This window comes from Channa argus, chromosome 5 (genome assembly GCF_033026475.1).
Source record: "Channa argus isolate prfri chromosome 5, Channa argus male v1.0, whole genome shotgun sequence".
NCBI classification, from domain to species: domain Eukaryota; kingdom Metazoa; phylum Chordata; class Actinopteri; order Anabantiformes; family Channidae; genus Channa; species Channa argus.
Genome location: NC_090201.1, coordinates 7231366 through 7255116, shown reverse-complemented (window position 1 = coordinate 7255116; position 23751 = coordinate 7231366). Strand labels below are relative to the sequence as shown.

General features: G+C 40.8%; 2 protein-coding genes across 6 annotated transcripts; one reads left to right on the top strand and one right to left on the bottom strand.

Moving 5' to 3' along the window:
* The first annotated feature begins 614 nt into the window (after nucleotides 1–614).
* LOC137128143 (opioid growth factor receptor-like) lies at nucleotides 615–3256 on the top strand. Its single transcript, XM_067505934.1, has 8 exons — nucleotides 615–1112; nucleotides 1220–1282; nucleotides 1406–1441; nucleotides 1548–1602; nucleotides 1759–1837; nucleotides 1923–1989; nucleotides 2068–2216; nucleotides 2310–3256. Exons 1-8 carry the CDS (start codon nucleotides 630–632, stop codon nucleotides 2620–2622), a joined length of 1245 nt encoding a protein of 414 aa, XP_067362035.1. The 5' UTR covers nucleotides 615–629; the 3' UTR covers nucleotides 2623–3256.
* A 265-nt stretch (nucleotides 3257–3521) lies between these two features.
* LOC137128140 (death-inducer obliterator 1-like) lies at nucleotides 3522–23544 on the bottom strand. 5 transcript variants are annotated; one of them, XM_067505917.1, is made up of 17 exons: nucleotides 23386–23544; nucleotides 21335–21426; nucleotides 19729–19848; nucleotides 18352–19393; nucleotides 17703–18117; nucleotides 16783–17160; nucleotides 15065–15290; nucleotides 11731–12283; nucleotides 11477–11636; nucleotides 11192–11308; nucleotides 10898–11059; nucleotides 10481–10643; nucleotides 9863–10379; nucleotides 9596–9743; nucleotides 9410–9499; nucleotides 9127–9322; nucleotides 3522–7611 (listed from the first exon to the last, which is right to left on the bottom strand). In XM_067505917.1, exons 3-17 carry the CDS (start codon nucleotides 19808–19810, stop codon nucleotides 4100–4102), a joined length of 7761 nt encoding a protein of 2586 aa, XP_067362018.1. In that variant the 5' UTR covers nucleotides 19811–19848; nucleotides 21335–21426; nucleotides 23386–23544; the 3' UTR covers nucleotides 3522–4099. The 5 variants fall into 5 exon arrangements, with proteins under 5 accessions (XP_067362018.1, XP_067362020.1, XP_067362022.1 ...); XM_067505919.1 differs by having other exon boundaries at nucleotides 10946–11059; XM_067505921.1 differs by lacking the exon at nucleotides 19729–19848.
* Nucleotides 23545–23751: the final 207 nt, after the last annotated feature.

Genomic DNA, 23751 nt, shown 5'->3' with positions numbered 1-23751 from the left:
CTTTATTCTTTAAATCTAACAAATGTAACCAGGTAGATCCTCTTTTTTTAAAAGAGCTCTGGATAAGATGGCAGCTGAAAGTCCAGGGCAATACAGCCCAACATAAAATAAAGAGCCATAATGTCTAAAGGCTTTAACTACGCTGAGAACAAAATATGTTACAAAGGTTTTTTTAAAGGTTTTCTCAGTTTGGGTGGGGGGTCTAAGAATTGTCCTACTTTACCTTGTTTGTGTCAGTGATTGAAAACAGCATATGGATATTTTTCTCCTTTTTACAAATATAGCTTAAGGAAGTAAACAGGGTAATGCACTACATCTAAAACTTGGTAACTAATAGTCTTTGAATTTGAGGGCATCACCCCTTAAACTATTAAAACCTGGATTTATGGCTGTAGCCTTAAGGTTAGCAAATAAAACTTGTAGTTGCAAGGTTGTGGGTTCAATCCCCAACCTTGTAAGTAAAAAAGCTCCTATCTGACCACTGTGGATGCTGAAAAAGACAACGGGCCTCTCCGTGATGCTTCTTTTAAGGCGATTTAAGACACAATATATATTGTGTTTTTGCTCATTGGGCTCGTGAGCGGTACAGTTTCTATTTTCTGTAAAGACTCTTACAGAAAGTGAAAGTGATGCACAGGGCACAAACAGGAAGCCTGAAGAAGAAGCAGCTGTGTGGTGGAGCCGGACATTCGGTCTTCAAGATGAGCAGCTTTGGCTTCGGCGGACTTTGGTGTTTGATTGAACGGTTATGGCGCGTAGTGGCTTTTATTCCAAGATACTTCTCCATTCCATTTACTGGACTTCTACGTTTAGCGATCAACTGGCGAAACAGTGGCGATGCTCCCATAGAAAGTGAAATAAACGAGGCTAACACGCAACCACAGAGCGGTTCCCAGGCGGAGGTCGAGCACGGTCCACAAGAGTCCTTTCGACAGCCAAACTGCGAGACACAAAGCTGTGAAGGAAGTGAGGACGACGAGTTTGACAGCGAGGATTATGGTGTTGACGCCACTGATGAGCTGTACTGCAGGTATGATTCAACGTGGGAGAGCGAGGGGCTGGAGCGGCCGCGCACGTGGGCGAGAACCAGACGTAAAGCAAGTTTCAGATCCGTGAGTAAACCAACCTAGGCCCCCCAGGAAACTAACACGTGTTTATTTTGGGGCATGTTTGAATTTCTAAGTATAATCTGATCTTCAACTGTCTTTTTGTGTTTCAGTACAAGTTTGGCAGATTTGAAAATGCTGCAAGAGACATGCAGAACTACAGGCACGACTACGATGTAAGTCAAACACACACACACACACACACACACACACACACACACACACACACTGGGCAGAGTCCATTAACATTGCCACCTTTTACTGGACTTACGCAGTGCCGTTTTATGTTCTCCCCATAGTCCCCGATCAGGTTGCACGATTTCATCCAGGACCCTGTAAGTATGTCTCACACATACATGTCTGAGTGGCTTTTACTTAATTTGAAATACATTTAAATGTCCCATGTCCAGTTTTAACGTGAATTTCTGCTCTGCTCTGCAGGGCGACAAGCCCATTTTGGAATTCTACCTTGGAACTAAGGCGTGTTTACCTGATGGTAAGCATCCAGCAGGGTTTGATTGGCTTTTTAGTGCAAATCAGTATCAGTAAAGAATTTATTTTGTAACTCATAATCAGTCTGTTTAACTATAGCATCTATTGTAATTTGAGCTGATTTATTTGTAGATTGACATTTCTGCATTTCTGTTATGAGGTATCTACATACAAGATTTCCACAACGACTGGTATGGAGAGTATGACGCATTGGAGTATGTGCACACATATATTCAATGGTAAGTTGTCTGTAGTCACAAGTGGAATGAAGTACATGCAATTTCAGCATATGAAATTTGTAACTTATTTATTTTTTCTCCAAAGGTTGTTCCCACTGCAGGAACCAGGGATGAACTTTCAGGCGCCTGCGCTGACAAGAGGAGAAATACAGGTAAACATCTGAAAGCTACCATCTTGACATTTCAAACATGATCCATGTCCTCTAACAGAGATACTGTCTGTCCAACAGGATTTTCTCAGCAACAAGACTGCAAAGGAAAATCTGCTGAAGTCATACCAGCTCATGTTGGACTTTTATGGTATCACCTTGTATGATAAGGAAAAAGGAAAAGTGCGGAGAGCCTCAAACTGGAGAGAGAGGTTCAACAACCTCAACAGGTGAATTGCACTTGGAAAATGAATCACGTTTTTCTCTGAAAACAACCAAACCTTCTATGTTGTGTTTTACTTTTTACTGTTTGTCACTGACAGTCACACCCACAACAATCTGCGCATCACTCGAATCCTGAAGTGTCTTGGAACCCTGGGGTACCCTCACTACCAAGCCCCTCTGGTCCACTTCTTCCTAAATGAAACTCTGGTCCATGGAGAACTTCCATGTGTGAAGGAGAGCGTACTCAACTACTTTGTGTTTGCTGTCCGTAATAAGTCGGAACGCAGGCGTCTTCTAAAGTTCGCCTATTTAAACTACATTCCCAAAGATGAGTTTGTGTGGTGCCCCCAAAAAATACAGATGATGTGGTCACAGCATCAGAGAGATTTCAGTGTAGAGGGTGAAGACTGAGCCAAATAGACAAAACTGTCTAGCATGTATTCTTAATAATTATGGCACGTTAACTCATTAGCAATAATCCATTTCAGTACAGATTATGACGAAGATAAAAATAACAAGCATAATATTTTGAAGTTTTAAAAACTGCAACAAGCTATGGCAAGTAGTGGAATGTAAGTGGAAAGTACATTAGCGTAAAAATTACTACACTTTGTCTTACAGCTGCAACATTTGTTATATTTATATTTGAAGCAAATATTTTTTTAGTAAACATTTGAATGCATATATTTCACTTTTAGAATATTTACAGTGGTAAATTACTTATAATTCTTTTCTACTCAAATATGTCTTCACCCACAGCACAGTTCTGCCAGAAATAAATATTTTCTCATGCTGTTGCTTGACAGCTGCTTTTTAGTTTCACATTAAGTTTTGGTAACAGATCTTTGGTCCCTTTTTATGAATTAATTACTTGAACAGTCTGTTCCATCTGTGTCCTAATTGAAAGTTTGCAATTTATAGCACAAATGTCCTTGTGAAAAGTTTTGTTCCACTGGTGTGTAAGTCACAATATTGTTTTTATTGCTGACAATTACAGGGTCAATTTGTATATAAAATAAATTAATGTTGGATATTGAATTCAGAATTGAGTTTGTCTTTGAATCTGTAGATTTAAAGTCAACAAGGCCTTAACACTTGATATCTGCAGTTCAATAGTGTTTAAAACAGCCATTTTGTTATTTACTTTTTCCATCCGTAACTGAACTGGATAACTGAGCATAGAACTCATATCATAGTCACGATTATGGCTGAACCAGAATGCCATCTTGACAAAGACATTTCACAATACTTTTTCAGCAAACCATAACTCCTCACATCATGTACATAATTTACAATAAGATAATCACAAATATCATCAAACGTGTTTAATTGGTTGAGCTGAAACAAACTCAGGACATTTCATTAACCACTGTTGGGGTATATACTGTTGATAGCTGGAAACTTTGTTTAAAGTTGTAGGACATATAAACACAATTGTGTCACCAGTGTTGCCTTTACCTTCACAATATCTTAGATATATGGCTTTTATTTTCTCTACTTAGAAAAGTATGATTAAAAACATCAGTATTTACACAAATACATTCATATTTACATATTGTGAACAGTGTGTTAATCAGTTACATTATTGTTTTCTTAAAACATTACTTTGACAGAAAAAAAGGTAACTGTAATGGAACACAATGGCCTACTTAATGCATCATGTACAGAAGCAACTTAAACGGCCGTAGTTTTTTAATTTTCAAAAGGTGAAAAAACTAACTTAGAAATCTTGACGCAGATATGCAAATATTGCCACATGCTTTTCAAGGAGGAAAACAGTTGTGGAAATTTAACAAAATACTGCTCATCCACATATACAGTGATGAAATCAAGTGGAAAACGTTTTAAGAGTCTCTCAAGACCACAACGTAGTGTCCATAAACAGAGACTAAGACGTGTTTTTGTCCTTTTCTGTAGTTTTGTCACTCTCCTTAGAAGCATCCTGTTTACTGTCCTTTTTGTCCTCTCTCTTCTCTCTGCTTCTGCTCCTGTCCCGACGATCTCTGTCTTTGTCTCTGTCTTTTTCCTTCTCCCTTTCTTTGTCTCTGACCCGGTCTTTCCCACGGTCCCGGTCCCGGTCTCGCTCTCTACTTCTGGATCTGTCCCGTCTCCTGTCTCGCTCTCGCTCTCTGTCACGGTCACGGTCACGGTCACGGTCACGATCACGATCACGTTCACGTTCACGGTCACGATCACGTTCACGGTCTCTGTCACGTTCGCGGTTTCTCGCTCTGTCACGGTCGTAGTCCCTCCTGTCAGAATCTTTTTCTCTGGTCCTTTCCTTTTCTCTGTCTCTCTCCCGGTCTCTCCTTTTGTCTGTCTCTTGATCCCTATGTCGTTCTCCTTCTGCCTCCCTGTGCCTCTCACCTTCCCTCCCTCTGCTGCGGTCTCTTTCTTTGCTTCGGTCTCGATCTCGGTTCCTCTCTCTGCCTCTGTCCCACTCTCGCTCTCTGCTCCAATGCTTTCCCTGCCCCCTCTCCCACGAGGGCCTGACAGTGTGTGGCATCTCCCGCTCTCTTTCTCTCCTCCGATCTTCAAGCAGCTCCCTCTGTTTCTCTTCAGAGGATTGCAGAAGACCAGAGGCAGGTTCACGGAGCACACCTTCAAAGCGACAGAAGCGATCTCCACTTCGAGGTTCTGAGTCCTCTCTGGTGGTACTGCTCCTCCTCCTCATTTCAGGAGAGTGGCGGCGCCAATGGTCTTCCCTATGAAGGTCGGGACTGTGACCTCCAATGCGACTTGGAGGACCTAGGGGGGCCTCTGAAGGAGTTGGCAGCAGTGGCCCACTGTGGCAAACAGGTCTAGCCTCATCTGAGTGCCTATCGAAGCGGTATCGCTCTGTTCCTACAAAAGGCTGAGAAGGGTGGGGCCTCTTATCCTGAGGGGGAGGACCTCGATGGTCATCAAAAGATCCTCGATGTGGTGGTGAGTGGGACCTGGAGCTTCCATACTGGTTATGTGGATTGAAATGTTGCCTGCTTGTCTCTCCACCAGGAGGTGGGCCTCTTTTGTCCTCATACGGGGAAAGTGGAAGTCCCCGGTATGCTGGGCCTGGCATGGGACCCTGATTGTCCTTAAAAATATGGAGAGAGTTTGGATTCTGATCCACACTTGGCTTGAAAGAATTAGCAGGGTCTGTGTTGTACTGTTCTGCAGGACCTCGAGGTTGATCTACCATGGGAGGTTGGGCCCCATGGTCACCATACTGAGATGGAGGAGGACCCCTGGCCCCTTGGAAGTGAGATGGAGGAGGAAGCCTGTTCTCAAAATGACCAGGAGGTGGCCCCGTGAACGGTGGAGGAGGACCTCTGTTTGCAGGGAAATTAAAAGGAGGTGGGGGACCAGTGAATCTGGGTGGTGGCAAGCTGTTCTGTCCATCAAAAGCAGGAGGTGGGCCTTGTTGTCCAATGTGCTGAGGGGGAATGGAGGGATCAAATATTTGAGGAGGGGGGCCCCTCTGGGCCATTGGAGGGAATGGCAGTGGTGGTCCCCTGGGTGGCATGATATTTTGAGGTGGGGGTGCAGGAAGATGCTGCTGCTGCGGCGGTGGCTGAGTGCCAGGCCACTGGTTCTGATAGGGAGGGTATGGAGCCGGAGGTGGTCCATATGGCTGATTGCTGTCACCTTGCATGGGGGGAGGACCACGCACAGGGGGAAGAACATGGATGGGTGGAGGGGGTCCCTGTATAGGAGGGGGCACTGACATCGGAGGAAGACTTTGCATGGGTGGCGGCATAGACATTGGTGGAGGCCTCATGATCAGGTTTTGTCCCTGTATCGGATGGGGTGGAGGGAAGTTAGAGGGTGGAGGAATTTCAGTTGGAAGTCTATACTTGTCAATGCCTGGCACTGACATGCGATGTGCTGTATGATGCTGAGTGTCAACCACTGTTGTGCTCTGGGTGAGTACAGGAATTGTGGAAGTTATTGTGGAGGTGTGTTCAGGGTCATTATAATAGCCTGAGACGGGTGTATCTTGGCTATTCTCATCATACTCTGAGTCTTCACCGGATTTTAAAATACTTGCAGCGTTTGGCCAAATACTGTACTTGTCCGTTTCCGTTTCAATCTTGATGGGCTCAGCTTCCTCACTTTTGACATCTTTGTCATCCATGTAGTTGACCTCCATGTCAGGTTCCACTTCCTCTCCCAATAAAGGAATTGCCACCTCTGCCTTGTCAGACTCCATGAATGGCAGCTTTTCGCTTTTTACTTCTTGTAGCAATGATGTCTCTGGACTTTGTGGGACATCTGGGAGTTCTGCTACATTAGACAGCTGTTGCTCTTGAACCACAGGCTCTGCAGGAACAGCAGAATCTGACAAAGAAGCTGATGTATCTTCCTTCTCATTGGACTCATCACTTGGTTTTCTACTGGCAGCAGCCTGGCGAGGATCCCTGCTTTGCCTAGGATCTCTCCTCTGGTTAATTAACGGAGAAACCGATGAAGATTTCACCAACTCCTCAACCTTTTTGCCAAGCTGCAGGAGCTGACTACTGCCCAAGAGGGATTTGGCAGGTTGAGTTAACAGTGAGTCTGGAGGTGTCAATGAGGCACCAGGTGTCCCTGTGGATGGCATTAGCTGTTCTCCCTGATGCTGGAAAGACTCCTGACTATTTTGTGGATCTGTTATACATTCAGTTGTAGGTTTAACTGCTACTAAAGGTTTGACATCTTCAAAAATAGAGTCATCTTCTGGGTCATATGCCACATCATCAACTTCACTTGCTCCCACCCCTGGCTGCTGGGAGACCTGTTGTTTGCTTACTACCTCAACAGGCTTTTTTGGCACATTGTAGCCCCTACTGGGGTCATACTCCTCTTCTGGATCATATGGTCGGTCATCCTCATCCTCCTCCTCTGGGTTCTCTTTAGAAATCTGGGCAAAGCGTTGCACAATGGGGTCTAGTAATGTAGCAGGTGGGATGGAGAGTTCCCCACTTTGATCAGATGGAGAATTAGAGGCTTCTGAGTCATGCTTTTTCTTACCAAAAAGAGTGTTGAGGATGGTCTGAAGAGGAGTGGCATTTTGTGCAGAGGAAGCAACAGAGCTGGATGATGATGGGGAGTCTTTGCCAGCTGTACTGGATATGGCTGGAGTTTTGACAGATGACAGGAAGGAAAGGACTGAGGAGGCTGCCACAGTGCTGCTTGATGTCTCAGAGGAGCTGGATGGTGGTGATCCTGGAGGAGTTGTGCTAAACGGGATTTCTAGACTCTGGCGGGTATTTTTTTCTGTTCTGACTGAGGGAGAAAGTTTTGGAAGACCAGTGTCATCAGCATCTTTGGTTTGAGTCTTGAGCCGCTTCTCCTCAGTTTCTAATGGAGCCCCAGCCCGCTTTCTGTCTTTCTGGCAGATCAGCAGCCCCAAGAGGAGGTTCGGGCGAGCTGGTTCAAGACCTGCAACATAGACAAAAAAAAAAAAAGAACCTTAGAAAACACTTGTCAAATAACAAATACAATTTCACATATCATTCGTCAAACACAGTCAAACACAATAGTTTGACTAAAGTATTAAAGCATTTCTGACTTTTACAATAAAAACAAACTTCATAAACTGTTCCTAAATTTAACTATTTTTCAAAAATTACAATAGAAAAATAAATACAAAATGCTGACAGGACTTAACCCTTTGTTAATAGAAGTCCCATATTTGTGGCTGAGATCTAAATGATCAGCCACATACAACCAAGATACAAACTGAAACTAATATCATCCACTGTTGATATTTGGCAGCCAAAAGTTGATAAAACAATGCATTAATAAAGACTACAGCAGGTGGTTAACTATATTGTCCTAGTTGATCCAGAGTCAGGTGCAGAATATAGTTACTATTGAAATTTCATTTGCCTGTAAGCCTGTAACATTTGTCAGAAGTACAATTAAACATTTCTTAACCCACATAATGAATTAAAGGAAAAAACTATCTAAATCTATACACAGATACATTTCTGAGGCATAATATGCAGTAAAACTTCTGAAGTTTAAGACCCTCTAAAAAAGACATCATTTCATTTCACATCTGTAATTGCCATGTGGTACAGTAAACAGTGTTGCACAATCACTGATTGTAAATTCAGTTTAGGTACCGATTCTTCATTTAGGTGGACATGTTTAAGAAAGTTACTGGGCCTAAAGGTTAGAGAAGCAAGCTTGTGTTGTGAACTAGCGCAGAGCCAATACGTTACCACACATGAATTGAATGATTACAGCTGTATTCAAGTATGTTTATGTCAAGCCTAGTCTTAAGAAACAACAGGCTGAGACTGGACTCAAAACGGCACCAACCTACGATGCAAACCTCCTTTATTAGAAATGTATGATACAAAGTCAGATACAAAGCAGAGAACACAGTAACTACTACATACACAGAGGTGTTTTCAAGAGGAGAATTAAGGACTGTGACTGCCCCCTACAGTACAAACCCATGATTCCAACTGTTCTCATTTAAAACAGATTTCAAATTATGGTGAAACTAAATACACCGATCAGGCAAAACATTATGACCACCTATGCAATTTAATGCAATCCAATACAGTGGCATTGCCGTGAATTCGACTTTTACAAGGTTATAGTTTCTCAGTTTTTAGGTTGAAACTGTCAGAGATAGGAGAAGCAATGTTTTGGTCACCTCGTTCATTTTAAATAGGGTGACCAAAACATTAGAACTGCCTCCACTACCTACTTACACCTCAATAATAAAAACAGTAAAAGTTTCCCCTTTAACTGAGTGTTAACCTAAAAGCTGTATTGGGCTGCATTAAATTGCACAGTTGGTCATAATGTCCGATCAGTGTATACTTACCTCATGTATGACAAGGAAACGTAAGGAAATGAACAGGAAAACATTAAAAGAAATGCAAAAACATTTTAGTAACGACACGGATGTATTTGTTTATCCCTGTAAACGCTTACCTGGCCCATCAAATGGCAACAGTTTGGAGGGTAATGGGTCTTTTGATCCCAGAGGAATAAGATAGAGGTCTTTGATGCGGCGGTTATTGTTAGCCACCACACCAAATCTTTTCCTGCTGCTGAAGTAAGAGTAGAGAGAGACATATGCAACCTCCTCTTCCTCTGTGGCTGGATGGAAACGGATCAGGCACAGCTCCTGTAAGCAAAGGTTTAAAAGAGAGCGAAAACCAGTTAAATAAGGCAAGAACTAAAAAACTGTAAGTTAATCTTTGTGCAAACAAACCTTGGAGAGTGAGGTTTTCAGCTTCCCCACATAATCCCACACTGTATTTGGAGATATTCTTCCCCCAATATGAATGGTGTCTGGCAAATCCTGCACAACAATGACAAAAGCGTCTTATGTATCCCCAACATTTCCTTAGTCATAACCTAATTGTTTAACTACATAAAAATGTATAAAATTACTAACCTCCTTCAGGTGTTCAAAAGATCCTGAAACCAAGTATGCCTTGGTCACAAACTTAGCCACCGACTGCATGTTGATAAATCCCTTCCAAATCCTCTCTTGACCATGAAGGAAGATTGCAGTCTCGCCCTCAGGAGGAGGTTCAGATGTACTGTAAACAAACAAAAATAAATAAATAAATAAAACTTTCCTTTTAAAGAAGATATAAAAATTTCCACACAGACACACACAGAATACAAAATTTATTGGGCATACAGATATATTGCGCACCTTGTTTTAGCTGATTTGGAGACAGCCACAGGAGGTGGCGGAACTGGTGGCATTGGCAGTGGTGTCTTGGGTCCAACCTCCACTGGACCACTAACGGGAGATGGGAATGAATCTGCTGAATTGTTGCTGGGTTTCTCTGGAGCAGTATAGGTGACAGTCACACCAGAGCCGTGTCTGGCCATGCGTGGGTCTCGGCGGGTGATGCTGACAGAAGAAACAGTTGGGGCAACAGGTATTGGGGCCATAGCTGGAGCTGCCAGCAAACTGAGGTCCTCTTGGTAAGGTTGTGGCTGTGATTCAGGGACCACAGGCTCTGTAGTGGACTGGTATGATTGAGAGACCAAGGGTTGGTAGGCTAAGGGGTCTTGGTGCTGGTAGGTCGTCAGGAGCTGTGTTTGGCCGACAGGTGAGATGTCAACTGCCCTTGATGAGGGCAGCTCTTGTCTGGGTGGCTTTATTTCAGGTTTTTTAGTCAGTTTGGCTTTCTTAGCTGCTGGCTCATCTTCCATCTTCTGGCCTAGAAGACAACATTACAAAATAGTAATAATCTTATAATAACAATGTTTTAATTCACTGGATGGATGCTACCCTTTCACTTTATGTCAGCCACTTATTTACCTGTGCAAATCTTACAGTTGAGGTCAAATAAATGAGTCCTGTGTTCTGAAGTGGTATCTTTGAGCATACTACTGAAAATGTCTGGCATGCTGCTGCCACTGTTCCCCTCAGCAGCAGAGGACTGAGCTGAAAGCGAAGGAGTCAAGCCAGACTCATCTTGGTCCTGAGAAAAAAGAAAACAATCTTAAATGGACTGGAACGGACGAGCACTCATATAACACAAAGATTAAGGGCCAACTAGTGATTAAGAAAGATAAAGCTACAGAATGAAGGGAATTGCACTGAAGAACAGGACAGCTATTAACATAACTAACCTATGGCATTGTTGCTACTGATTTTACGGTGAGTGCACAGACACCCTCATGCAAAGGTGACAAAAGTGTGAAAGCTATAGAGAAACAGCATGCCACCACTTACTGCAGCAGAAGCCATGCGAGTAGATGAAGTGGTGGCAGGAATACATACATCGGCATCAGATGTTGGTGGAGCATCCTCCATATCCACACTACGAGAGGAGGAATCCTGCCTGTTGCCTAATCTGGACTGCCCTGAATGGGCCCTTGTACCGAGAGACTGGCCCTGCAGGCAACATTCATAAATGAGCGTAATTTTATTTAAATAAAGCACAAACATTTAAGTCAAACTTTGCTCAATATTTTTAACATTTATTTATGAACGCATGGTTTTTAAGTGAAGCTGAGTAATATTTACCTCAGAAACATCAGGCTTCTTCCACTCTGATATTTCTTTGGAAAGCAACTCTTCAGCACTTAGTCTCACCAGTCTGAAGGGACTAACCTCACCGCCCACAACTCTGTAGAACAAGCCCTGGGAAAACATACCACAAGGTTATTTAACATTCAATATGAAGAAATGAATCACAAGATTTTTTAAATGTAGGCAACACCTTCAAATATACAAAACGTGAATAAACACAAAAACAATTTCTGTAAACGAATGCAAATCTACTTTTCTTGCATGCCTGTGTCGACTCACTTTGTTTTTAGGATCCTTGAGATTGAACATAAGCGACCTGTATTTGTTCTTGTACTTGCTGTCAGTGCTAAGACAGAGGTTGAACATTTCTTTCTCAATGGCAACTGCCAGTCGTCCCACCTCGCTCTCACTCATTTTCAGATCATCACTGTCACTCACCCTGGTGATAAGGAATACAACAGAAACTGGTTCTTGAACATGTTTAGAGAAGACTTTTTCGTAACTAATTCAACTGGACTTTTTGGGACACTCACCTCTTATAGATTATGTCTGTGAGCGAGCGGCGGATATTCTGTCTCATCTGGTTGTTGGGTGGAGGTGGCATATGGGGCACAGGAGGTGCTGAAGCAGCAGGATGTGGAGGTTTTGAGGACGAGTGGCTTGAGTGAGTTTTAGAAACTGGAGGTGACAGGACTCTGGAGGATGAGGAGGATTGACTATGGGACGGAGACTCCTTTTGTTGTGGTTGCTTCTTAGGAATGGTGAAGTTGGACTTGGTGACTCTCAATGCTCCTGTGATGTGGATTGGACCTTGAGGGAGTGGAGATGGGGCATGGGCAGGGGCTGAGCCTGTTTTCTTGGACTTAGGTACAGTTTTACTTGGTGGTGTGACAGGTTTCTTGGACGACTTTGAGCTGGTGGTCTGAAGAGAAGACTTCTTGCTTTTTGGGGAAAGCTTTGCTGCTTTTGTGGTCAGGGGCCTCTTATTTGCTTTGACTGGTGTAGATGCTGGAGGTTTCTCAGACGTTGGGGTTGGTTCCTTCTCTTTCTCCTCCTTCTCATTCAGCTTCTCTTCTTTGGAAGGAGCTGGAAATCAAAAACAAGATGAAACATTTTAAAGGTGCCACCATTTACTATATGTAAAGACAAATGCAGCATAACCAGTTTAGTAATAGTATAGATTATAATTTTGCATGTATAATTAAGCCCGCTATTATAACAACAGAAACTCCATAAAATGACAATTTCAACACTGAAAAAACTCAACTACCAAAATGTTAAGCAAAGAAGTAAACATGAAATGAATAATGAAACCCTCTTAATATTTCACTCAAAAGTGTTCACATTTTCACATTACAGACATTTCAATAAATCATTTAAAAATAAAAACAAAGTTGACAACTGGGCAGTTCAATTCCTGCTTTATTTGTACCAGTAGGACAATACATAGTGCTGTTTATGCAGGTCCTTTTGAAAAAAAGAAAAGATTTTCTCCCCAGACACCAACTGGTGAGCTTAATCATAGCGCATAAGAAGTGAATAACTCATGTTTAGTAACAATAAATCCATTATGGAAAATAATAAGCTAGAGGATTAGTTTAAGCCAACTCCTACTGTGAACTTATGACCTGCAGTCACTGAAAATAAAGGGAGTCCAAATGCTAAGTTCTCACTTAAACAGCAGCAACCACTAGTGGGCTTAAATGCTGTTCACCTCACCTGCATCACTCCCTACTGAAACCTCCACACTACTTCCACAGAATGACAGCAACAAAAGGTAATTGGAGAAAGACCTTCAACTAAAAATGTATTCAGATCACACCTTGGCTACAGACATTATCAGCTGATAAAAATGAGCTGAAAACTAAGACACTAAATCAAGTTTTGTTCATGGTTCTGTAGTGTGTGATTATGCAGCAATGATTGCTTCTTCAAAATCCATCAATATTCACATAAAAATTATATACACATTTAAAGAAAGTAAAATGACAATACACTGACTACTTATCAGAACCCTCTGCAAACTGTCATCTTCATATACTAGTGATTCATCCATCATGTTTAAGTTTTATGTTAAACTTTTACAGTTTAGGCATTAACCTCACTTGTATGTCCTCAAAAATGTGTTGACCTCAATGTTGTGCAAACTCTTGACACTAGAAGCAGTCAACCATTTTCTGAAGGTTGTCACATGAATCCAAATAGCAGCAGAGTGCTATGGAAAGCCAAAGCAATTACCTATATTTCCCTGTCAGACACACAACAATCACCTATCACACTGATTTTCTAAACATGATCAAACTACATCATCTAAACACATGCTTATATTGAATGAATTACTCTTTATAGTGCCTTCAAAAACTTTTTAAAAGTTCTATTGTGTTAAATGAACTGAGAACGTCCACATTTCATTCCCACCAAAGTTCCAATCAACATAGCAAATCTCATTTGGTACAAAATGTGTGGAAAAACTTTGAAGTTGAGTCTCCTGAATCTGTGCCCTCAGCCCTGGTCTTCACATTTCATCTTCTACTGTGGTCTTCCTGAACTTCACTGCAGTACCTCCAAGTGGCCTGGTCCCACACTGAACTGTGAATGGAGAAGTCTGGCAGAGGATTTTCCTTAGCTGTTCACCATCTGCTGGGCTCTTCAGTGTCACATCTCAAGAGTATGTGGGTAAATCAGTTGTATATGCTTGTTTGAGCTGAACTGATCAGGCTTTCCTACAGCAAGCAAACACTGCTCACATAATCAATCGAGGCATCCAAAAATCTGTTAAATCACCTTTTATTTTAAAGCCACTTTCCCACGAGAATTGATGCATCATATAATTATGTATGAAAAAAACTTGAAAAGGTCAGTTACCTAAAAACGTAACCCTAGGGGGAAAAAGAAAAAACACCACCACACCACCACCACTACTACGAGGTTGTTTTTACAGCTGACATAAGCTCAATATGAGCTGTTTTAGCTTCATTAGTCCACATGAACATGGGGGAATGCTGAGACACCTACCTGATGGAAAAATGGAGGGAGGGAGCTTTTTAGGACCAACAGCTGAAGCCGGAAAGTGGAGAGACCCACAGAAGCACATAAAGCAAGACACACAGACGGACACACACCTTCCTGTTCATCACATCCATCACTCTCCATCTTTCCTATAATCAAGCTTCTTTATGGGTTCTAACCACTTGACTTCTACTTTTCTGCATTTTAATTCTGACGTAGTCATAGGGGCTACTCCAAAAAGACAGTCAACATTATAAGAAAAAACAAGTTAAAATGCAGAAGTAGTTTGTTTCCTTATTTATAGACCATATTAGAGGTGAACCGGGGAGGGGGGCAAAAGACACTGGATCCTATACTTTCTGATAAGTTCCCGTTTTTTTTTGTTTTTTTTTTAAATTTGTAATACATGATTCCTGCTAAGAATATTAAGTCCCCAAGCTCAAACCGAAATAGTACTGAAGACATAATGTGGATTAGTTTCATATTTTACAAAGGTTCACATATGATACGATTTCTAGAGTAGTAGTTTTACACTTTGACCACAAAAAAATAAAAATTTAAATAAAACCCTTTCCAAAACAAGTATTCTACATTACCAGATACTTACCTAAAGTCACAGATGACACTTACCTTTGCCACAGCTGCCAACAATTAATTGAGGAAAAGCCTTAACGTTGATTAAGCTTACAACACTTTGGCAAAAATTTTTAAATCTAGTGCACAGATGAGTTCATTTTCTTCCTACCCAAATGTATGGATCATTGCTAAATTATGTTAGCATTACTAAAGCCACATATATATATTGGAAACAGCAATGTGGTTTCAACAACAGCCTAAGACCTTCAAAGAGATACATACACTTTTTGTTTAACACTGTTGGTGATATGGGTGTAGTCTTTTCTGGTGTTACTGCAATGTAATTATGGTCGCTGGACCAGGATGCAGTGGTTGGCGGGGGTGGATGTTCCTCAGCATGCTCATCTTCATCATCCTCATCATCCTCAGGATCAGGACTGTGGTCTTCCTCACTGTCTGACTCCTCCTGGGTCTTTTTCTGGGTCTTCTTCCCACCAGCAGTGCTTCTCTGGGTGGATGGAAAGGGGAAACAAAATAAATAAAATAAAATTCAGGCCTTTTAGAATTCAGTGAGCTCACATATACAGAAATGCTTGGCTCAAGCTACACCAGCTTTTTAAAAGCAGAGGAATCCCTCCGTGAAGTACAACATGCCAGGAAACCTGGGTTAAAATTTAAAAAATATTTAAAAAAAAAAAAAAAACTGTCTGCTTTTAGCATGTCTGCTCTCCATTTTTAAACAACTGTATATAAACAAAGAAAATCCATGGCATCTCTGCATGCTCCACGCTGAGGATTGGCAGCATCCAACACTGTACACAATGTAGCTTCTGGAAACCCAAACCTATTTCCATGAAAATGTACAGAGTCTAGTAAATTATTCTTGGCAGGTACATTTTACCCTGTGTTAACTGCAACACTAAGGAATTTGTCATACAGTAGTACTGTATTAATAATAATAAAAAAAAAAGAAAGTCGTATGCTTGAACACACAACTTATTTGAAACAAAATATCACAATCCATTCAGCTCCTATGTTCCATTTTCTTGCTCACCAAGCTTGTGAAGTGTCAATCAGCTGCAGTGTTAAGATTAAGAAGACAATACATTCCTTTTAAATCCAGGTATAAATGCAGTTAATAGGTAGGATTTTAAACTAGCGGCCAATCAATTATAACAGCAACAAATGTGGAGGATTTTAAGACTAGTACTATTTGCTGATGCAGATGTAAAAGTGACAGAAGCAGCATATCAACAGTAAAATAAAAACTGATCACAAGTTAGCTTACAAAATTAAGTAACTCTAGGTATCTCAACACATTCTCCACTTCTTAGTTTAATCTGTATGGTGCATCTTTGTTCATACTAAGGTCCAACAGGAATGATGATACCATTGCTGCAATCAGCTGACCAGTCAATAGATCCCATTCCACTGAAAGTAACCAGTTTCTGAGCTAGTTAGCAACAGACAATGATTATCATGGTCAGCTGACAATCAATATCTTAAGGCCACCACTCACCACATTTCCTTGTGGAGGCAGTACTTGTGTGTACACACGCACGTATCAAAGAACAGCAGCTTCTGGTTATTACTTGTTAAACTCAAATTTTTTTTTGGGAGTAGTAGAAAGTCATATGGTAACATTGTGACATTAAAGGCAGATGATGTATAAACAGCAATGAAACTTGACACTGCAGTTGTATTAAATTAAACAGGAGTTTTTTTTTTATGTGACAAGTGCTATAAAAATGCTAATAATAAGCATTTATCAAACAATAAGACTTTTATAACTTATTTTCACCTGTGCTCAAAACATGGGTTTAAACTCATCTAAATGACTATGACACAGACTACCAATCCTACACAACTAAGAACATGCTTCCATTTCTGTTATTTATATGATTTACAGAGATGTTATGTTGGTTATTCAAGGCAGATGAAAGCCATCAACATTTGTTTCAATATAGGCAAAGCTTGTCATTTCAGGTGGCCCAGGTTACCTTTGGTGTGGACTTGGTTTTCAGAGCCTTGGCCTTGTCCTTGTCCTTCTGCTTGGGTTCTTTGACATCAGTGATGGACTTCATGGCTGCTGCAGCATGTCTTAGGATACAGTCGTTTCCACAGTACACAGAGTCTGGCTGAGCATTATTCTCACAACCAGGCCCAATACATTTTGGAAGTGAAGACTCTTCCCCAGCCTTCTGCTCAGTCTTCTCATCAGGCACCTCTAGTGTTGGGGTTGTTTTCACCTCTACATTTGACGCCACTTTCTGCTCTGTGTCTAGTAGCGCTTTCTGATCTGTGGTGGGTGCAGCTTTTCTTTCCACTTTTGATGTCACCTTCTGATCTGCTTTCAGTTCAGCTGGCTGCTGCAATGCCTGTGCCAATTCAATTACAATAGAACAGGTAATGAGGGGTAAAAAAATGTTTTTGATTCTCATACCTATTTTTATTAGATACGGATGGAAACAAAGACTTTTTGAAATAAGTGTAAAAACAAGGCTCAAAATATACAAATATTTTGTTTATTATTAAATATAATAATAATTAGATATTTAATTAATGCCTGCAGCAGCATATATATTTATTTAATTATATATTTAATTAATTATAGTACAGTGTAAAAATACACTGTACTATAATTACAGACTGAAGGAAGTTAATACAAATCCCACTTTACATTACTTTGTGATGACATGCAATCACATTTTATTTCCATATTAACTCTTTATAGAAGAAAACATGCAACTGAAATTAACATAGCAATTTTGAAATTCGGATTAGTGAGACAACACTTGACATGCAGTACGAAGCACTGGACAACAGAATAATATGTGCACTAACTCAATTTTATAACTTGTGTGCTGTTAAACACACAGTAATTAAATATTTTAGGTTAAGATCAGTTGCAAGGACCTACCGGCTGAAATATTTTTATCTTCTTTTTGCCAGTTGGATTAGTTGCCTTCTCTATCCTGCCTTTAATGCCCATGTCCTCTGATCCTTTCTCTTCAGTTCCACCGGAAGACAGAGGTTCTGGTCGTGCGGCTTGAACAGCTGATGAACTGGCATCTGATCCACTGGCCATCTCTGAATTTGAAGAAGAGGTCACAGCAGAAGCAGCAGCAGGAATAACATCACCTTCAGGCTTCCCAGTGTCCGTGCTTGTTGAGAGGATAGACGTGGCAGGCCTGACCACCTGGTTTTTCTTAGCAGTGCAGTTGGGGCAGATGTAGTCCTCCCCATTTCTCTCCATTAGGCGCCCACGGGCCTCAGTGATACCCACACAGTCTCCGTGGAACCATTCCTCACAGCGGTCACAGCAGATCATGAACCTAGTAAGCACAATACATTTGTAGACCCACTTTATCGAGGCATAACTGCCAAGAGAAGATTAGCTGATTTTCTTTTGCTGACAAGAGCTTTTGTATAGCTATGCCATAACAAAAATGAGAATTACAACTTTATGCAGAGTTTAGTGTAAAATTGAGAGCAGTGTCATTACACATCATTTACACATTTTCAGTATAAATATTTAAATAACCAACCAACAAATAAGACAAAAATACCTTTTGTTGTGTTTCTGGCGGCAGATGCAGTAAAGTGCATTGGGGTCATAGCCTCCATCATCAGACTCAACCGATGATGAAGAGGAACAAGACGAAGACCCATTCTCATCATCCATGTCCTCTTGCTTCTGGGACATGCGAGTTTTTCCTGTAGCTTGAGACAATTTAGGCTTAGTTTCCTTCCTGGCAGGAGCAGGAGCTTTAATGGGGCTAGTGTTCCTATTGGCTGCCTTCTTTTTATTGACATACATTCTTATTGGTCCACGTTTTACCAGCATTGCTGCAGGCTCGTCCGTGCTGTCCTCATCAGTCTCCTCTGTTTCTGCCATATCATTTGTCTCTCCATGTTCATCTTTCTCCTTTGCAACCTCGTTCTTCTCAGAGTCCAACTCTGGCTGAGGCTGTGCTTTAGTGGTGTTCTCTAAATCTTCAGGGTTAAGATCAGCCTTTTCTTCTTTATTCACCTCATTATCGTGCATCTCTTCCTTCTTGGCAGCATCTCTGCTCTCTTCCTCATTGTCAGAGCTTCCTTCATCTTTTACTGTTGCCCTACCACTTCGTCTGGTCTGTCTGGCAGCTTGGGCTTTCCTTTGGGTCTGCTTTTTTGTACCACTTCTCGTCCTCCTCTCTGGGCACTCCACCTTGTCCTCTGCAGCCTTGGTGTCAGCGTTACCATCAAAGCTGGCCTCTGAGGCAGTCTCTGCATCAGTTGGAGTTTGTGAAGGAGGATCTCCACTCTCCAGAATGGGAGGGGCACACTTTCTTGACCCTCTTTTAGCAGTCAAGAGAAATTCTTCTAGTTTGTCAGTGCGCTTAGGCTGCCTACCACTACGACGTACAGGACAGCGGTTTTCAGGGCTGTTGGTGGCTGCCTCCACAGGCATTTCTCTTTTTAAGACAGTGGACCGACGGAAACCCCAAGTCTTCTTTATTTCACTGTTGGCTGTGGACGATTTATCTGGCTCCTCTAGTGTCTCTCTGGCCACATTTTTGCTCTGAGTTTGTAACAGCTCCTTTTGCCCAATATTCCCATCTCCAGCACCTGTTGACCAAAAAAGCCATGGACAAAATATTAATCATGTATTCAGAGTGCAACATAATGACACTGCAAATAAAGTGCTGATTTGTTTTGTGATCAAGCTTAAATATAAAATCAGAAAGTTTTAAAATGGAGTACTTGATTTGGATACACCCCTTACTTGGTTTCAATAAAATGTATAAATCACTCAAAACACCACAGAACCCATCAGTTGTTTGTGTATATATTATTGGATATATATTTATTTTATTTTTTTTTAATCATATATACACATACAGCGTATTACTAAAATATTACCACCCCTTACTGATAGAGGACAAGAAACTCATCCAAGGTACCTTGAGAGGAGCTATCCATATGGTCCTGGCTCTGCTCTGGCTCAGGAGCTAGAGAGAGCTCAGGGCTCACATTCTCCTCCATAGATGATGGAGTCAATCACTATTTTTCAAATTGAATGTCTACAGTTAAGAGAAAAGCACAAGAGACCAACTATGAGTCACTCTTGTCAGTTCATAATGTTCATAAGTATAACAGACTCTGAAGCTTACTATGTTTTTATTAATAATCCAAAGCTGGGTTTGCTCCAAGTTTAAAATGTTTATGCTTGTACACCTATAAAAAAACAACAAATAAAAAAAACAAATCTGCATCAATTACTCGTAATACCTAGTAATTATTTTAATGGAAGCTGTATAGAGATTATGCAAAAATCACTTTCATATTATAACATCCCAATTACTCATTAATAATATCGTAGCTGCTACATATGTAGAGAAGTGAATTATTGAGGGCAACACAAACACATTAAAAGTATTAAGACCACTCTAAACAATGAAGCATATAGTGTCCTCCAGTCAGTGTTTCAAGGATATTTGAAATGTGGCCACAAATTGAGTTATTTAACCTCACACAACACTGTAGATGCCTAGAGCTATTTAGAGGTATAGTTAATTTTAACTACTTCACATTTGCCAATTCAGCCTAATCAAAACCATCTAAAATCTCAGGGAACGGACATATATGTAACAATACAAATGACTTACATTTTGTGTCAAACAGTAATAATTTTGTGAACTTAGTCTTTCATGTTCGCACAGGCTTTCATTTCACAAAATACTGCTTTCGTTCCATTTACCCTGCTGGAGATACTTGTTTGGAATCCTTTCTCCCCAAACTGTGACAATTGGATTTCAATTAGTTAATATTGTGAAAGTAATATTACAATGATTGTAACATTTCCAACTAATAATTGTAGCCATGTGTCCTTATCCCTTGATAATTGTAACTGTACTGTTTGCTTTACAAACATGGTTCAACATGCTGCAGCCTGACTTCTTACTAAAGTGCAGAGAACAAAAAACTGTAGTGCTGACCCCTCTTCATTGGTTGCTGGTTGAATAAAAAGTAAACTATATCTTAGTTTTACTTCTATTTATATTCTTTTTTTCCACATTTTCCTAATGTTAAGTCTGTGTGTGAGAGAGTGATGGAAGGGAAGCTGATATATGTAGTATCTCATGATTTGTGTAAACTGATGCCCAATCTGTGTGAAGCACTTTGAATCAATAGTTTTTGAGAAGTGCTATTTTAATAATCTTTACATACACTCTGCTGAATGCTGCAAGTAAGGGCATATCACAGTAAAAAATAAAGAGTGGCTGAATATGACACTGTAGACTGCACCTAAAAACAGGTGCTTAATGTCTACTGTTAATTTAAAGATGGGGATCCAGACCAGAATGTCATGTTTGAGGCAATGTCAGACAATGAAGAAAATAAAACAAAATCATCTGAAGCCCAGCAAACAGCGGAAATGCTTCTTGTTGATCGCAATAGGTTAAATTATATCCAAGACATAATGCAGATGAAAATTTAAGAATTAACTCTCTAGACAGTCCAGCTATTCTTTAATTTAGGAACACATAATATAGCCAGTGTCTGTACCTGTAATTCAGCAATGATGGGGAACAGAGCACCTTGTCAAACAAAAAGGCTTTGCAGCGGTAATCATGAGTATTGGTACGCGGTTAATTAATCTGCCAAAAAGAGGAAAACAAATTAGGATCCACATAGACCATATGCAATAACAGTATGAACTAGGTTATTATAATAAAAACAAGTAAATCATGTTCACTGTAAATTAAATATGTTTGCCAAACTGCAACTGGCAAATGAACTGATGTGACAAAAAAGTGTGTTTATTTATTTTTGTAGTGTTTTTTTATTTAAACTGCCCCACTGATTGTGTAATAACTAGATGGCCAACTATTGAACAAAACACACCATTTGTAATCTGGCGCATTCACAGTAATGACACCCTCATCTTTATTATTAATATTAAACATTATTATTAATTATTATTATCATTATTATTACTACTACTACTTCCTTGGAACACCGCTAAATATCTTTTATACTATAAGATTTTTATACTTTTAAATCGCTACAATATAATGCTAACTGGCTTTGAAGTTTGCTTCACTGGTATATAAAGTTAGAGACCTTTCTTTTCAGCACACAGTTCATCTTTTTCGCGGTTTGCTTGGAAAGTCCTTTCACATCCGAATCATTCCCAGTGCACTCTGTTTGGAAATGTTTTTTTCCTAGTTTGAAGACAATTCTCACTAAATCATAAACCTTAGTGACCCGCGGTAGTTTTAATACTCCGTTAGTACGCAATTATAGGTGATTTATACAATTTAGAATCGAGCCATCGACAAGCGTTGCACACTGCACCGTCAACACGGAATGAAAAAAATAATCTGAAGGCGATTAAGCAGGATTCCTCCAATGACATGCCTGTGGTCACGACTCCATGCCACGTGAAAGGGAGAAAACTGTTGCCAAGGGAGATGGGAGGGGCCTGAGGCGACTTAATTCAACACAAGCGTATATTTACGTTACACCTTCAAACAAAGCAATGAAGTCAAATTTCTGGCGTGTACAGATCCAATAGTAACATTGCAGCATATTGACAACAAGCCGTGCGGATAATTGTTACGTTAATTGCGGCTGCAAATAAGTGAAACCATCTGCACATTATGACCCAATACGCCGTAATTATCGCTTGCAGATAATTAACCAAACGCGTGTAAGGTTATCGCAATCGGAGGTAGCAGAACATTATTAGGACTTGACATTAAGGTATGAACAATTGAGGCCAATGAAAAGGATCGGATAGTCCTTCCAGGATTTCGTAGCCGTCTTTTTGATTGTTGTGGCCTATAATTCCTGAATTCGCAACCGCTTTGGTGCCAGTTGCAGTGTGTAAAATTTTTTTTTTCTAAAATTAGCCACACAAAGTTCACGGAAGATTAGTTACATTTACAGCTGCGATCTCAAAATCCAGGAGGGACCGATCATACAGCTTCAACAACACAGCGCTGCACATCCGAACCAGCCAATGATGGCCGCAAATCACACGAACGTTCCCCAACCCGTAGTTAATAGTTAGCTCAACAATTGTCGATGGTTTACTGCTATTAAATACCTACACGGTCCACAAACCGTTACATTATGCTGGAGTGGAATGCTCCTTATCTAACGATAAGCAAGCATTTAGCAGGTTTAACACACTTTCTTCTTGTCATTTGACGTTCTGTCCCTTCGAGAAACTGGTCGTTGCAAAACGTGCACTAGTAGCTAGCACGTCTGGCTAATAGCATTAGCCGCTAAGGGCATGGGCGAGCTAAACGTAAACTTAACCAGTAGCTAGACACGGACAATGATGTATTGTTAACGCTTCAAAGTCCATTATGTTACAAGACGCGTCTGTGAATAGCAAATACATAATAAAATGTAAAGGCGTAGTTTGGAAGCGCACAACTTAAGAGTTGACGCCACAGCTAACGTTATTATCAGGCGCATTATGTCCAACATTGCCTCGGGTGCCAGCAGTGGATCCGCCACTACAAGGGAACAAAAATAAAAACACGGCACTCCACACAAGATCAACATTACGATTCGACTGCATTAAATTGCTGCATTCTACCCACCTATGCGCTACAAATACCGTTGGTGTCCCCTCGCTCCTCTGACGGTCAATCCTCCATTTTCCGTTCCCGCTGGAGCTAACTGACTGCGGCAGATGGCTGACGCTTTAAAGAATACGCTCTTTACCTACAGCGCCCCGACTGCACCGGAGGAGAACTGAGCCGGCTCAACCAACAAAGCTGGGTTTGTTCTGCTTGTAGACGTTCGTGGCCGTTCTGGTCTACAAATACCCTATAAATAAATAATGTAAACATTTTAATAGTTAAACGTGTTCGTGACTTCGACTGAAGTAATGTTAGATTTTTTTAAACTTGTATTATCTGAAGCTGAGTTTTATAAACTGCTTCCTTTTACAACTCAACACAATC